Source organism: Nipponia nippon, unplaced genomic scaffold (assembly GCF_047370975.1).
Source record: "Nipponia nippon isolate SJK-2023a ecotype South Korea unplaced genomic scaffold, ASM4737097v1 scaffold_4, whole genome shotgun sequence".
Taxonomy (NCBI): Eukaryota; Metazoa; Chordata; class Aves; order Pelecaniformes; family Threskiornithidae; genus Nipponia; species Nipponia nippon.
In genome coordinates, this window is record NW_028262358.1 from 40,983,059 (window position 1) to 40,996,360 (window position 13,302).

The 13,302-nt window shown below is 38.8% G+C and overlaps 1 protein-coding gene across 10 annotated transcripts in view; it reads left to right on the plus strand.

Annotated features, from left to right (window-relative positions):
* Positions 1 to 13,302, plus strand: part of RGS7 (regulator of G protein signaling 7) — a 290,868-nt gene that overhangs the window by 11,540 nt on the left and 266,026 nt on the right. For 8 of the 10 annotated variants that reach the window (XM_087774352.1, XM_087774356.1, XM_087774353.1 and 5 more), the window contains exon 2: positions 10,687 to 10,889. The exons of the other annotated variants lie outside the window; for them this stretch is intronic. In XM_087774352.1, the coding sequence (XP_087630478.1) occupies positions 10,871 to 10,889 (19 nt within the window). In that variant the 5' untranslated portion in view covers positions 10,687 to 10,870. The remainder of the gene's footprint in view (positions 1 to 10,686; positions 10,890 to 13,302) is intronic. 10 annotated transcript variants of the gene reach the window in all.

A 13,302-nucleotide genomic window follows, 5' to 3' on the forward strand; every position in this document is an offset into this window, starting at 1 on the left:
GAAACTTCTGCATCAGTGAACCTGTGGGCTTCTTCAGGAGGACTGCTCTGTCAGGTTTTAATTCCTGTTAAAAATCATCAGTATCTTTAGAAGATGCAACAATTCTTTATATCAAATGGCTAGAAAAATCAAGAACCTTTTTTCTGGGTTTTTTGTTGTATTTGTTGAGTTGCTGGCTGCTTTACAATTGATGTATAAAGACAATTTTCGTCTCTGAAAGCCAGGTTATCCATAGGATTGTGTAGGAAAAAACTGAGCAGAACTTGCCCAGGGGATAGTGCTATGCTTCTCCCTTAGCACCACCAACACCAGAAAGATTCGTTTATTTGGTGTCTCTTTTGATGATGTTCTGAATTTGGAAGTTCAATCTTCGATGAAATAAGAGTATCTCAAGTGGAAAGAGATATCATGTTGAGATTTGAGTTCCACATATCCTTTGATGTCTTAGGAAGGCAAAACTTTGTGTGTATTTTCTAACTGAAATAAATCACCCTATCTACCTGACCGCTTGGAGAATTCTTAAGAACTTAAAAAATGCATAACAGGAAGTAATCTTTAAACCTAAGTCTAAAATATTTCATCTGTTTCTCCTTACACCTCACAGACTTGCCATGGTTGTGGCTTTTCATGTGGCATAATGATCACAGGGGCATCCTGCATTTCTTTGGGAATGGTTTTAAAAAAGAAAACTAAGCAGATTTTTACATAAACTAGTGAAAGTTTGATTACCAGAGTAATCAAAATTGGCAGTTTTATTTGTGGACCTTTAGAGTCTCTGGCCATGACTCTCCAATTTTGGAGATCTATTTAAAAATAAAGGAACTTTTCTCTTGCTCTGTTTGGAGGGGAGGGAAAGCAAAGCAAGTTTTCTTGGACATTCTTCAAAACAGAAACCGTCTATTAATGTTGTAATCCTGGCAGCATTCTCTGTGGGTTGAACAATACTCTGTCACCAAGGTTCTGATGTCTGATGTTCTGATGTGGAGATATTTGAAAAATAACAGGTACTGCCATCAGACTGGGAGGAGTGGTACGGGTGGGTAAGCAGGAACCTTGAGTGTTTTGAGCACTGTTGTTCTACCCTGCTCAGAACACTCATAACCAACATTGCAGTGATGACATAGAGTAATGATCCGGGTTCATTCCCTTCCTGCCTTTTGTAGGCCTGGGACATCTGTCCTTGCTGTAGATATCACTATTCTGATGAGAGAGGCGGGTAGGAAAGAGGTACCTCCAGGTGGTGGTGGTGAAGTCAAGTATTTTGCAGGTGTACGTTTCATGCTAGTGACAGTGGTACCAAGAGGATCGGACACCATATGGATTTGTCAGGTTATTTAAGAAAACCCCTCACACTATGTACAGAATTGGGAACATGCTTGCAGTAGCATCTATAATAACTTCAGGAACAGATCAGTATGTGTGTTCTCACTTGGTCTTCAGGATGCTGGTTTGGGGGTTACCAAAAAGCAGTGGAGAAGGTGACAGAATAAGCCACTTCCTATAAAATCAGAAGTCAAGTTCAGAACTGAAATGTTTTCTGTTTCTTGAAATACAAAGTTTTTTAATATAAATAAAGCCAGATATGTTAATGTAGAGTGAGTTGTGCATGTGATAGATTTGCTCACTATAGCATTCTTGTCTGCTTTTGGTTTTTTGGATATGAGAAGTGAGGAAGGCTAGTGGCAGGCTGCGGATGGTAAGTGCGAAGTCTGGCCTTGATTGCAGTGTAATCCTTGTAGAGGAGGCACCAAATGGACCTCCATGTTCAGAATAAATCATAAAGCAGAAGTGAAATACAGTCAGTACATTTGTGTGAGGTGTTTACTTTGAGATAATATTTACTTATACGGTGGAGCATGCTCCTCTGTTGTATGACAAAAGCACACCCAATAAGCCTGCTCTGAAAGGGCTCTTTATTTTCTAAAGGTAAATATTTTGTTGTATGTGGGGGAAGGGGAAAAAGGATGAATATCTAGGAGACAAATGTGAGCAACAATGCGAGGCAAAATCTTGATTATCAGTCTTCCCAAAGATTTCTGAGTGCTTTGTGGTTTTTTTTTTTTTTTTAAACTACTCCATGTACATCATAATATAACTTTGATTACATATCAGCATATATGGTAATGTTGCTACTGTAATTCTCTGAAAGTCTGATGAACAGTTATGACTTGAATTACTCAGTTTTTCCGTAATGCTTTTTGCTTAAATGCAGAGGCATATAAAATTGAAAGAAATCCAATTAAACTTGGCAGGCAGTTGCTAGTTTAAATTGGTTCAAAGAAAACGATTGGAGAGAAGATTAAAAAAATAGTACTCAGTAATGTTGAAAGTCTTACCTTTTTTTTTTTTTTTTTTTCATTACAGTTAGCCAAAAAAGACTTTGGGTCAGTATTAACAATTCCATGTGAGAGTCATTTTGATTTGAATGTCATTGAAGATTGTCTCCAGCTTCTCTTCCCAAAAGGCCTAGATGAATCTATTTGAAGGTGATACTGAGTTAAAGATTAATAGCAATAGACAGGGAAATGTGGTGGGGGGTGGGATGGGGGAAGGGTTAACTCGAATGTCTTACAGGCTTGACTTACTAGCTTTTAGAGGTTAATTTGTAACAAAGAATTTTATGAAGTATTGAATTTCATTAACTACTTAACTCTGTTCCCATGTAAACTTAAGCCTTCATTCTTTCAACCTTTGCAGAATACCTTTAAAAGTTTAAATCTGCATAGGTGAAGAAATGCAAAAGTCAGTCTGTGGTTCATCAGCACAAAATACTATTCACCACGATAATGTTTCTGTTTTCTTCTTAGAACAAGATCATGCAGGATATCAAGTTTTTGGGTGTGTAGACAGTCTGTAGTGAAATCTAAGTCAATAGTGCAGGACCGTACCAGCTGACCTGAGGAAGATTTGAGAACTGAGTGGCTTTTGTCATGCTATTGCTTTAGGAAGGACTTAGAAATACTTACACAGTATAGAGCTGGATGAAGGTGGCCCGGGTTTACCTTACAGAATGTTTGCTGTCTAAAAGTTAGATGCTTAGCCTAAGCTAGCTTTCTGGCTTCCCTCTATAATTAATGGAAACAAGTAGGTACCTCCAGAGAGCTGGAGCAAGTGAGTCCACCAAAATGTGACTGACAGAAAAAGGCAGATGAGAGAAATACTTTGTTTCTTTTTGTCTTTCGTATATTCTTACGGTGAATCATTAGGTGTGAAAAATTCCTTCCTTAGGTTTTGCAGGGCATAGCACTGATAATTCTGTCCCACAAACTTTAAGATGATAGTGCCTATCACCTATCTTTCCTACTTAATTATAAACCATTTTTATAGATACTGTTATATTAGAACTGGGTAGAAATACCTGCAATTAAATAACCTGCAGAAAGAAAGTAAGGATTTCCTATGAGGATCTTCTCTGCCATGATGTTTTCAAGTATTTCTAGCGTTTTAGTCATTAATGTGGTTCTTCTGTTCTTAGTCAGCGTTAAGACTTTCTTCGAATTATACTTATTAAGCTGGAGTTCTTAAATATGACCTATTATAGATATTTTTTATTAACAAATCTTACTGAACTTAGGAATGCTACTTTGTGAATTAGATCTTAGCTGCGACCTGTGATCTTAGCTTGAAAGTAATTAATAGAAAAGAAAAAAGACAACCCTAATTTCTGTAGAAGATCCCAGGTAGAATGAGAGAGGCATGCAAAGAATTTTGTTCAGGAGCCGTAGGAGGAAGGCTGTAGCAACTGTGTTTGCTTTACCACAGAACCATTACCGTGGGACTGACAGCGTTCAGCTTATGAACTAACGATATAAGCTGAATTTATTCCTTTATAATAAGTAAAAATGAAGGGTCCAAAGGGGGGAAAAAGATCTTAACACAAGGTTAGGTACTATTAGGTTCTGTTACAAAGTTTTACTGACTGAAAGCCCTGTATTTAGGGCTTGTACTTAAGAGGGGAAAAAATGTTTTTGTGGGTGGTAATAAAGTTTGTGCCATTCTAGTTCAAACTGCCAATCCACACAGAAAACCTCATACTTTCTCCCCCATACTCCCAACCCACTTTTTTTTTTTTTTTTTAAAACATGGCCAGTTCTGAAAATATGTAGAAGAGATCTGAAGAATCCCTAATCAGTAAAACATTTGGTATTAGATCCCAGACAAAACTTTTGAATATTGAAATCTATCTGATGTTTTGATTGTCCATATAAGTAATGCTAAGACTTTTCTGAGTCTTTAATTTTTGCTTCAGTGATATGTGGTATATAATGAAGCAGCTTTTCCTGTTCAGAGAGGGAAGACAGCCTTTAGATGTTGCCTTTTGTTTCCAGGAAGAAACTCTCTCTTCTTCAGATAAATAGTTCTGTTTATTTTCTTGAATTACTCTTTTTTTTTTTTTTTTTTTTTTTTCCCCTTCTCCTCTCCCAGCTTCTTCAGCTTGTGAGCTGAGAGCTTGCTGGGAAATGTGAGATACTATACTCTATCAAAATACACTAGAAGGGCCTGTAGGAGTCTGCAATAGGTTGAAGACTTTGCTTCTTGACCCAGACAGTCCAAGCATGTAGATAGTCACCCTTCTGTCTTCCTTGTTCTTAGACTTGTCATATTTTATCCATATGCCTAAATTGATCGTACAGCTGAGAAAGGTACCTCTGTGGACAAGTGAGTCCAGGATTACTCAGCAGTGTAAAACAGTATCTGTCCTCCTTCAGATCCATGTACAATCTGTCTCTCTGCCTACACACCAGCTCTCACTTTCCTTCTAGCTTCTTTCCCTGTTCCAGTGTCTACTGCCTTGGATTCTCAGTTCATGTCCTTTCGTTAGGACGAGAGAGTTCTAGTATTGCTTTCCCCTTAAAACTCCCTTGTGTTTTTGAGTTGGCCTCTCCAGGAAGAAAGTCTTTCCTTGCTCTTCATCCAAATCTGTTCCTCACCATCTCTTGTGGCACCTTCATATGAAATATGCAATTTCCTTCTCTCAAAAAGATAGTGGTTCAAAATGTAGGATCTCTGGCCTCCAGCTTCACTCGTAACAGTCCAAAAGAGCAAATGCAGGGAAATGCCTGATCACAGCAGCCTTCACCATCTTGGTGAAGACTTTAGAAAAATTCAGCCTAGGACCAACACCTTTTGTGGGAATCAATTTAGCCCAACAGTTTTTGATGGAGTTCTAAGCAACTTCAACACTTTTAAGAGAAGTGTTAGACAGCTTTAATAGATGATATTACCAGCCTTCTGTATGCTTGCTTATTCACTCCCTTAGCATTGCATGTTTTACCTTGGCAAGTGAATCTTGTCAGTACAATTCCATCATGCTGTAGAAGTTGAGAGGTTTGCTAACACAGTGGAATTCAACCAAAACAGAACTGGGTCTGGGTTCATGGAAAGGCGAAATTGTCATTTGAAACAAATAATTCTTGCAGCAAGAACAACCAAGAACTATTTTTACAAGACATTGAGCATGTACACTTCTAGAGAGCCAAGGACTTCTCAACATGATGGCACTTGCCATACAATTGGTAGGAGGGATACCTGCTTAAATTTGGAAATGAGAAAGAGTATCTACTAAACTAAAAAAAGTGGGAAGGAGTCACACGTCTTTAACGCATCTTTAATATGATAGTCTGAAAATAATTCTTCGTTGAATATTCACAGTAACTGTAATAAATAAAGAAGCTGTCGTCTTAAACCTTGTTACTTTTGTACTGCTACATCACAAGATATGATATCACTCTCAGGGAGAGCTCAGAAAAAGTTGAGAGCACGCTTTTTTTTCAAAAGACCTTGCTTACAGGACCACAAGTCAGTTCTTCAGACAATCCATGTGCGTGATTGTATTTCTCCTTGTGCACTAACTGGAATAGGGGTGGGGGATGGAGCAATAACCAGTTTAGGCCTTAAGACTATGTCTAAGTTAGGAAACTTAGCAGGGCTAGGGACTGTGTTTCAGCACTGTCCAGTGATTCCATATTCAGGGAGTTTCCTGGTGTGATTTTGACCCGAGGCAATCATTTCTCTGACAATGCCTTGAGGTGGATAGCGTGGGCTAGTGACCGTTTCCAATAGGCAGTAGGGAAGAAGCCCCCCATGTTTTGAGGGAGGGCAGATTAACCATATGGAGGCAAACTTGTGCCACACTTCCTCATAGTAAGTGAATGGAGAGTAGCCTCTTTCATTGCCCATGGAAATGCAGTGCTACAGCCCAGTAAGACAAGGACTCGGTGATAGGGCTCAGCTCTTAAAGGATGCATGTGTGACAAAAATTGGAATTATTTTCAGTGATTGAAGTCTCAGCAGAAGCATCTTTGAGGAGATGGCTGATATCTTGAGTCTGTAGCAGTATCCAAATGCTGTAGGAAACAAAGGTGATTAAAGATTGAGTTCTCCCATAATAATAATGATCACGACACGGTCTGTCTTTTTATTTAAAATATTTTCATTTTATTTTTATTTTTTTAAAAAGCTAAATGGTCTGCAAATAGAGAATGGAGTGTTGTCTGTAGCTTTGGAACTCTCAAAGCTCAGGGAAATCAGTGGAAATTTTGCCTGAAGTTGCTGAAACAACTTGTAAAGCAGCTGTATATATAAAAACACCTTCACCTAGCATTGATATTCAAGTGCTGATTAGTGTTCAGAAGTACCAGAAGATAACTTATTCCTTAAGAGTTCTGGTTTTCCCCACAAAATATACTAATTATCTGCACTTGAACTTAGAGCATCAGGATCTACTTTTTAATCATATTTAAAGTCCAAAATTAAATGATGAAGAGAATTGTTAGATTAAAATATCAAGCATCCTTTTCCTAAACACTCTCCTCTTACTGGAACAGTGTTCACTAATCCTATGATAGGGTTTGTATTGAACACTGATTTTTTAAAAACTAATACTGTTTTCCTGTAGAAACAGCATTTTCCTGACAGTCTACGGAAAATCCAGGTCTGTATAGTTTGTGGAATGTGTGAAAGCCCTTACCTTACGTACTACATGTCTCAAAATACAAGGTGAATGCAATTTTTGGCTTCAGAAAGAATACATCTTCTGTTTGAAATTGCTCCTGTTTTCTTGCATTTGGGTCTTTTACAAGCCCTTCTTTCTAGTTTCTTCCCGTCATGCAAAACATACTTCTGTGATGCTAGGAATACCACACCTAGCTTTTTTGAAAGATGAATGTCTCCAGGGAGAAATGCCTTTCTGAATGCTAAAGCTGTTTTCTCTTTCTCTTACTGTGTCCTCACCTCCCTCTTTGGCAATAAAATCCTATTTTATGTCCTTTTATTCTGATTTTGATCTAACTGTACTTTACTTACTATGGGGTAGAAAGGTTTTTTACTACTGTCTCTCCTTTAAATTTGTGGTCTGAATTTTGTCTCTAATCCTTCATCTGCTTGCTTCATACCTGCAAGTTTCTCAGTCTTATTTTGCTCCCTATGCTAGAGTGTCTGTCTTAGTGCCTTTCGTCAAGTAATGTACCAAGTCTGTCTTTGCTCCCATTTGTGACATGGGGTTATTGCACTCTTCTCTCCCATAGTTATCTCCTGTATTCGTACTAAATGTCTCTGTTGTGCTATGTGTCAGAAACAAGCTCCCTGGGTTCTTGGGATGCTGCTGGGGATGTCAGATGGGATTCCTCAGGGTCAGGAGACCAAAGCCCCTTTTCCTTAATGTACGTCAGGGAGCTGTGGTTTCTAACGTCTTTGCCGTGAAGGTGGGATTTTGAAAGCCCTGGAATTACCAGGCCTGTCCTCTCTTCTCAGGTGTCCTGCTGTACAAGTCAGGAAGCTGTGGCTGTCCTGAGAAAGGCTTCTGGATTTTTCTGCAATTTGGGAAGGTGTGCCTTGCCTGGGGCCCTGTGCCAATGCTCTGAGTGCTCCTGAGCTCCTGCCTGGCTGGATGGCCTCGAGAGTCAGCTGGTTTGGCAGAGTTCTTTTGTATGTGTACTGGCAGAGCTATGAACGCATGTGTGATGGTAGACTTGGTCGTTTCCCTGCCCTAAACACAGACCTGCTCAGACTGAATTATACGCAGTATTTTGGGCTATTTTCTCTATATTCATTCATTTCCACTGCTCCATGCTGATGCACTTCCTACCCCTTCACGCCCTCAGCAAATTTCTGAGCAATTTGAATTTGGATCTTCTGTACAGGCACACTTAAGGAGACAACCATTTAATTTTTCCTGTCCTTTTGGATAATGTGCTTGTTAACCATTTTTTACTTTCTTTTATTTCTGCAGAAAGTTGAATTAACGTATACATTTATACCTTGAACAGTAAAAGCAGATGGCCTTTTTTTTTCCCCCCTCTCACAGGAATATTAGTATAGTCTCTAGTTACACTTAGCTGTCTAACTTCAACCAGCCTGGCCATATAGCAGCAACTGTTATGCTATAAGCATTGAATGTAATAAATAAGAAGTGAGCTTTTGCAGAGCATAACTTTAGAGGGAACTTCATCTTTCATAAAAACAAATAGGTCAATATGATAGAAACAATTGTTACATTTATCAAAACAAAACAAAAAAATTCATCAAGTTGGTTGACCAGCACTTCAATTTCTCATTATTCAAAGGCAGTATATTTTTATCTATGAAGATATAACTAAAAACAAGCAGAATGCTTGTATCTTTTAAAGGCAATTTTTTCTTTCGGATACGATTGTATCTTTGGCAAAGAAAGAGGCTGGCTACTTGTCTAGCTTTCTTTTTTGCACTGCCTACGAAGGTCATTGAAAACGTAGTGGTTAGACATGTTACACGTTGCTTATGGTATGTGATCCAGGACAAGTTTGGAGAGAGGAGAAAAAAAAAAATGACAAATTGTCATGGAAATAAATGTCCTTATTTTATCCTTTTGCTTCTCTCTCAGCCCTCCTCCCTGTATGAGCCATAGTAATGCCAAACAGAAAAACACCTACTGAAAAGATGCAGTTTTATTACACCCCTTTCTTTGTAATAGTTCTCTTTCAGTTAACTTAGTATGCCTGTATGTAGAATATTAAAAAAAAAAAGTGCAGGATGGTGAGAAAGAAAACTAGACAGAGGAAAGAAAGGTTTGTTGCTGTCTCAGCACTGGAACACTGTAGCTGAAGGGTGAAATTCAGGCCCCAGTGAGCAGGTTGGACTTTGAATTCACTACACAAGAAATGAGTTTTCCAGATCAGTTAGCATCTCGCTTTCTGAAGCCAGTGTGTTCCTAACGAGGGAAAACAACACAGGAAAGGAAGAGGGTAGTTTCTCGGCAACCCAGAACTGACTCATGCTGCCAGCATCATAACTAAGAGCTAGAGCCCTCCAAGGCTCTGTAATGGAGGTGTTTCTTTGATAAACGTGACTACATTTAATCTTTTCCCCATGTCTTTGAGAAATAAATCAGGTAGATACTATAGTTTATCTGCTTGTCCTGGATATAACTTAGCTGCAGTACAGCAGGGCACATAGAAAGGAGTTCTTTCCCATTTTGCCTTCCTGAAAGAGCTGTTTTTGCCATATCCTCTGGCAATTCCAGAAAATGAAACCCTTTGTTTAGAACAAGACACAGCCAAACAAGATCCTGCACCTAAACCCTTTTATTACATCGCACTGGTATAGATAATAAGAACCAGGTAAGATTGGTGCCTAAGGATGGATGCAAAAAATTGTGTCTGCTTAACAACTGAACGGTGGAGATGCTTGTTTATTTTTTTCCAAGTCATCTAATTTAATTTATATAAGTAAAATACTAAAGCAGTACAGTTAAAACAGATAATAATTACAAAACACAAAGCATTTGTGACTAGAGCAACATTAACCTGCATGAGAGTAATGTAAATATGTTTCTTTTAATTAAACACAATTTTAAAAAGTTAAAGATCTGAAAAAAAATTAAACATGCATGTGCCACTTGTGATGCCCTAGAAAGCTCCTTTTTCCGTTCCCTTTTTTGCTGTTTCACATGTTTAATGGTAATGTTTTAGATATTGTTCCAAGAAAATTTGCGAAAAGACTTTATCAACGTGAAGTGAAGCCAGTCGGACTTTACCATGTGCTCAGGTTCTCTTGTTGATAGGGGTGCTTTATTGGATTTGGACATCAGTGTTACATTTGTTTAAGTGATTATTTCTTTATATTTAAAGGGAAGAGATACCACCTTTTAAATGGCCTATTGGCACTTTTGAAGATCATACCTGATTTCTTGCCTCTTAATTATGGTACTATTTTTTTCTGGAGGTGGTTTTTGTAAGGCTGGTTTAGAGATGTTTTAGAGCTACTTGACTTCCACTATGAAAATAAATTATTAATGTCTTTTTGGCAAGAGAGCTGGGCGAAGAAGGATCTTGGAATATTGCAGAAAAGATAGTATGTTGAAATAACAAAACTCCTCACTTTCTTGTGCTGATGGATGAAGCTATGACTATTTGATATCAGTAAATACTGTGACAGCCTTTTCACTTTTAGGATGTAGGACAGTGGTGGTCTGAGGAGGAAGGAAGGGCCTGTGAGGTGGGCTTCTGTTACTTTACTAAGTTTTTGCTGCCAGCTGTATCTCATTTCTCTGGAGATGTAGGACTGACTGACTCTTAGGCTTTTTGTCCTGGAATGAATACTGCAGCCTAAGTTTTGCTGCTTTGGCATGTGGAATCATTGCCCTAAAGCAGTCTCCTCTCGGCACCCACAGACTGCACTACTGAGTGGCAATTCTTTGCTTTTCTGCAGAGTGCAGGAAGGCGGAATCAGCATGGTGTATGAGGAGGACAAAGCATGACTTCTGTCCTGTTCATTTCCCTTGGAATTGCTGGCATGGAGAGGTTATCCAGATAGCTTTGCCCAAGTGCTGGGTAGTGGAATGGAGAGGCCATGGTGAAGAGGACTACTGTGGATGCAGCACTAGTATCCTGTGATGACAGCATTATTACCTGGTAACGTTTAGAATTGAAATATTTTCATATTACTGTTAAATTGCCCATCATCAGTTCAAGCTCGTGACTTTATCCTCTTCCTACTCTAATTAATGAATGCTGGCCAGGTGCCGGCACACGAATTATTGGGATATTGTGTGTACCCTCAGGGCTGAGGTTGGGAAGGATAAGTAATTGGAAGCTGTATTGTGACTGGCAAATCAATGTAGGCATTTATAACGTTAGCAACAATATACTGGAACATGCTTCACCAAACTAACGTGACATTTAGTTGGCTAAAAACGTGGTTAGGCAGCGACGTGTACCTACAGTTCCATATTTGCAATTTGCTTCCTGGGTGTAAGTCTCGTGCCTGATGAATCTTGCTCTGAAAGTCATTGTTACTTTGCAAGATGTTATCAGTCTAGATTGCAGGGTTGGTTCCATATTTCAAGGTCCTTCCTCTTAATATGTTTGCAAAGTTTGGTGATGTTTTAGGAGAATGAAAAATACTTCCACTTATGAATACTGAAATGGTAATATGGCCATAGAAATCATCTACAAACAACTCGGAAACGAAACATGGAGTTGACTGAGAAGACCTGTGGCCGAATCTGTGGGCCTAACCATTGTTCACTTCTGAACATCTGCTGCATGCCAAAGGAAGTGTCTTGACTGCTGCTTTTTCACTAGGGGAGCTTTTGGTCTAAGGTGAACTAACTGAGCTAAAGCCAGATTTCAGTTCTGTTTATTCTCCCACTATCAAATTGTTTGAAACAATGTGGGCCGATATGAAACCACTGTGATGAATATGTGCTAGATATAACTGCATTATAATGACATAAAATTATCTATTGCATATATTACATAGCCACAGTCACGAATGTAGAACAAGTCGTACCATGAGGCCAAACACACAAGTTAGATAACTTTTGCATTAGCATCCTGTAGCACTATCAGATGAGCGAATGTGGCATAGGAGAGAGAGAGTGTGAAAGAAACTATGAACATCACTATGAGTTCATGACTGGAAATTTCAGTTCCCTCTGCCACATAAAAGCCATTTACTTAGATTTTTGCAGTCCCTATTGTGGCTTTTTGTGCCTTTAGAGAAATCCCTGAAAACTATTGTGGCTTACACGAATAAATTAGGTTTTCATATTTTGCAACCAGGCTTGTACCTTACTAGCTAAACTTATTCCTAGATACAGAATGTTCTCCCTGTCTGAAACTTGCTCAGAACTTGTTCCCTCATTATTTGTACTCAGGAAGTAGATGGTACCAATTAATTTTAAAGACTGGCTGTCCTTGTCCAGTAAGAGTGGACTCTTGCTCTGCACCTGTAATGCTCTTTGCTTGTTTGTCCAGTCCCCAAGTATTTTGGTGCCCTGTGACTCCCTGAACCTTGCCTTCATTCTCTCTTCTTTGTTGAGATGAAAAGCCAAGTGCATTCTTCTTTTCTATAGTGCTCAGATTTTTTTTCTTGTATATCCTTGAATTTAGTTTTCCTTTCCTTAATTTTATCCTGATAATCTAACCAATTTGCAGAGAAAATGGGATAAATCCTTGCTTTCTGAATTATCCTCCTTGCTCCCTCTCTCTCTCATCCTAGTCCATCCTCTTCCTTCACCATTGGCAGCTGCACAAGTTTCATTTGGCATACAGTCATTGAGATTGTGGAGTCTGATTTCAGTCTGCTTCCTTATTAAATAAGTAGTACTGTCCTCCCTCACTGTGGAGTATTTTTCAGTCTGGATGTATTCATGCTACCTTCCTGCCTTGACTGTCATGACCTCTTTATTCAGTTGTCTCCATCTCTCTCTCTTCTGTTATCCAAAGGCCTGTGACTAAATATCTTTCTCTCCTCCCATACAAGATAAGTCTTTATATTCTGTGAATCTCATGCTGGATGCCTGATTGCCTTGCATAAAATTTTAGTTCCCTATCTAGGCATAGCAAGGGTCTGCTTTCTTTAGCCCCAGTTTATTTTACTGCTCCTTCTGTCTGCATTCTCTTGTAAAAAATAAGGTTTAAACCATTGCTATATTGGGGGAAAACAGTTTTTTCATGCTAAGCATTTTATCTGTCAGATATACCTTCTCAGGCTTCACTGTCTGCTTCTAGTACAGAAGTAGAAGCTAGTGACAAAGCCAGCTGCTTATATACTTGTCTTTAGCAGTTCTTTACATTAACTAGAGATGATACTGTGCACAGTAACAAACATCAGACATTTTGGAAAGGGAGTTCACAAAATTAGATTCCTTTTCCTACATGTCTTATTTTAATTTCCTCCTTCTTGTTTTGCCTCACTGCCTGGCTATTTCAGGCTATGAGCTCTAGGTCAGGGTTACTTAGTTTTCCTTGCTTGCAAAATGGCTTGATATTATGCTATAGTTTAGGTAAAGAAGTGTATTTTACTCACCGACTCCCAAAT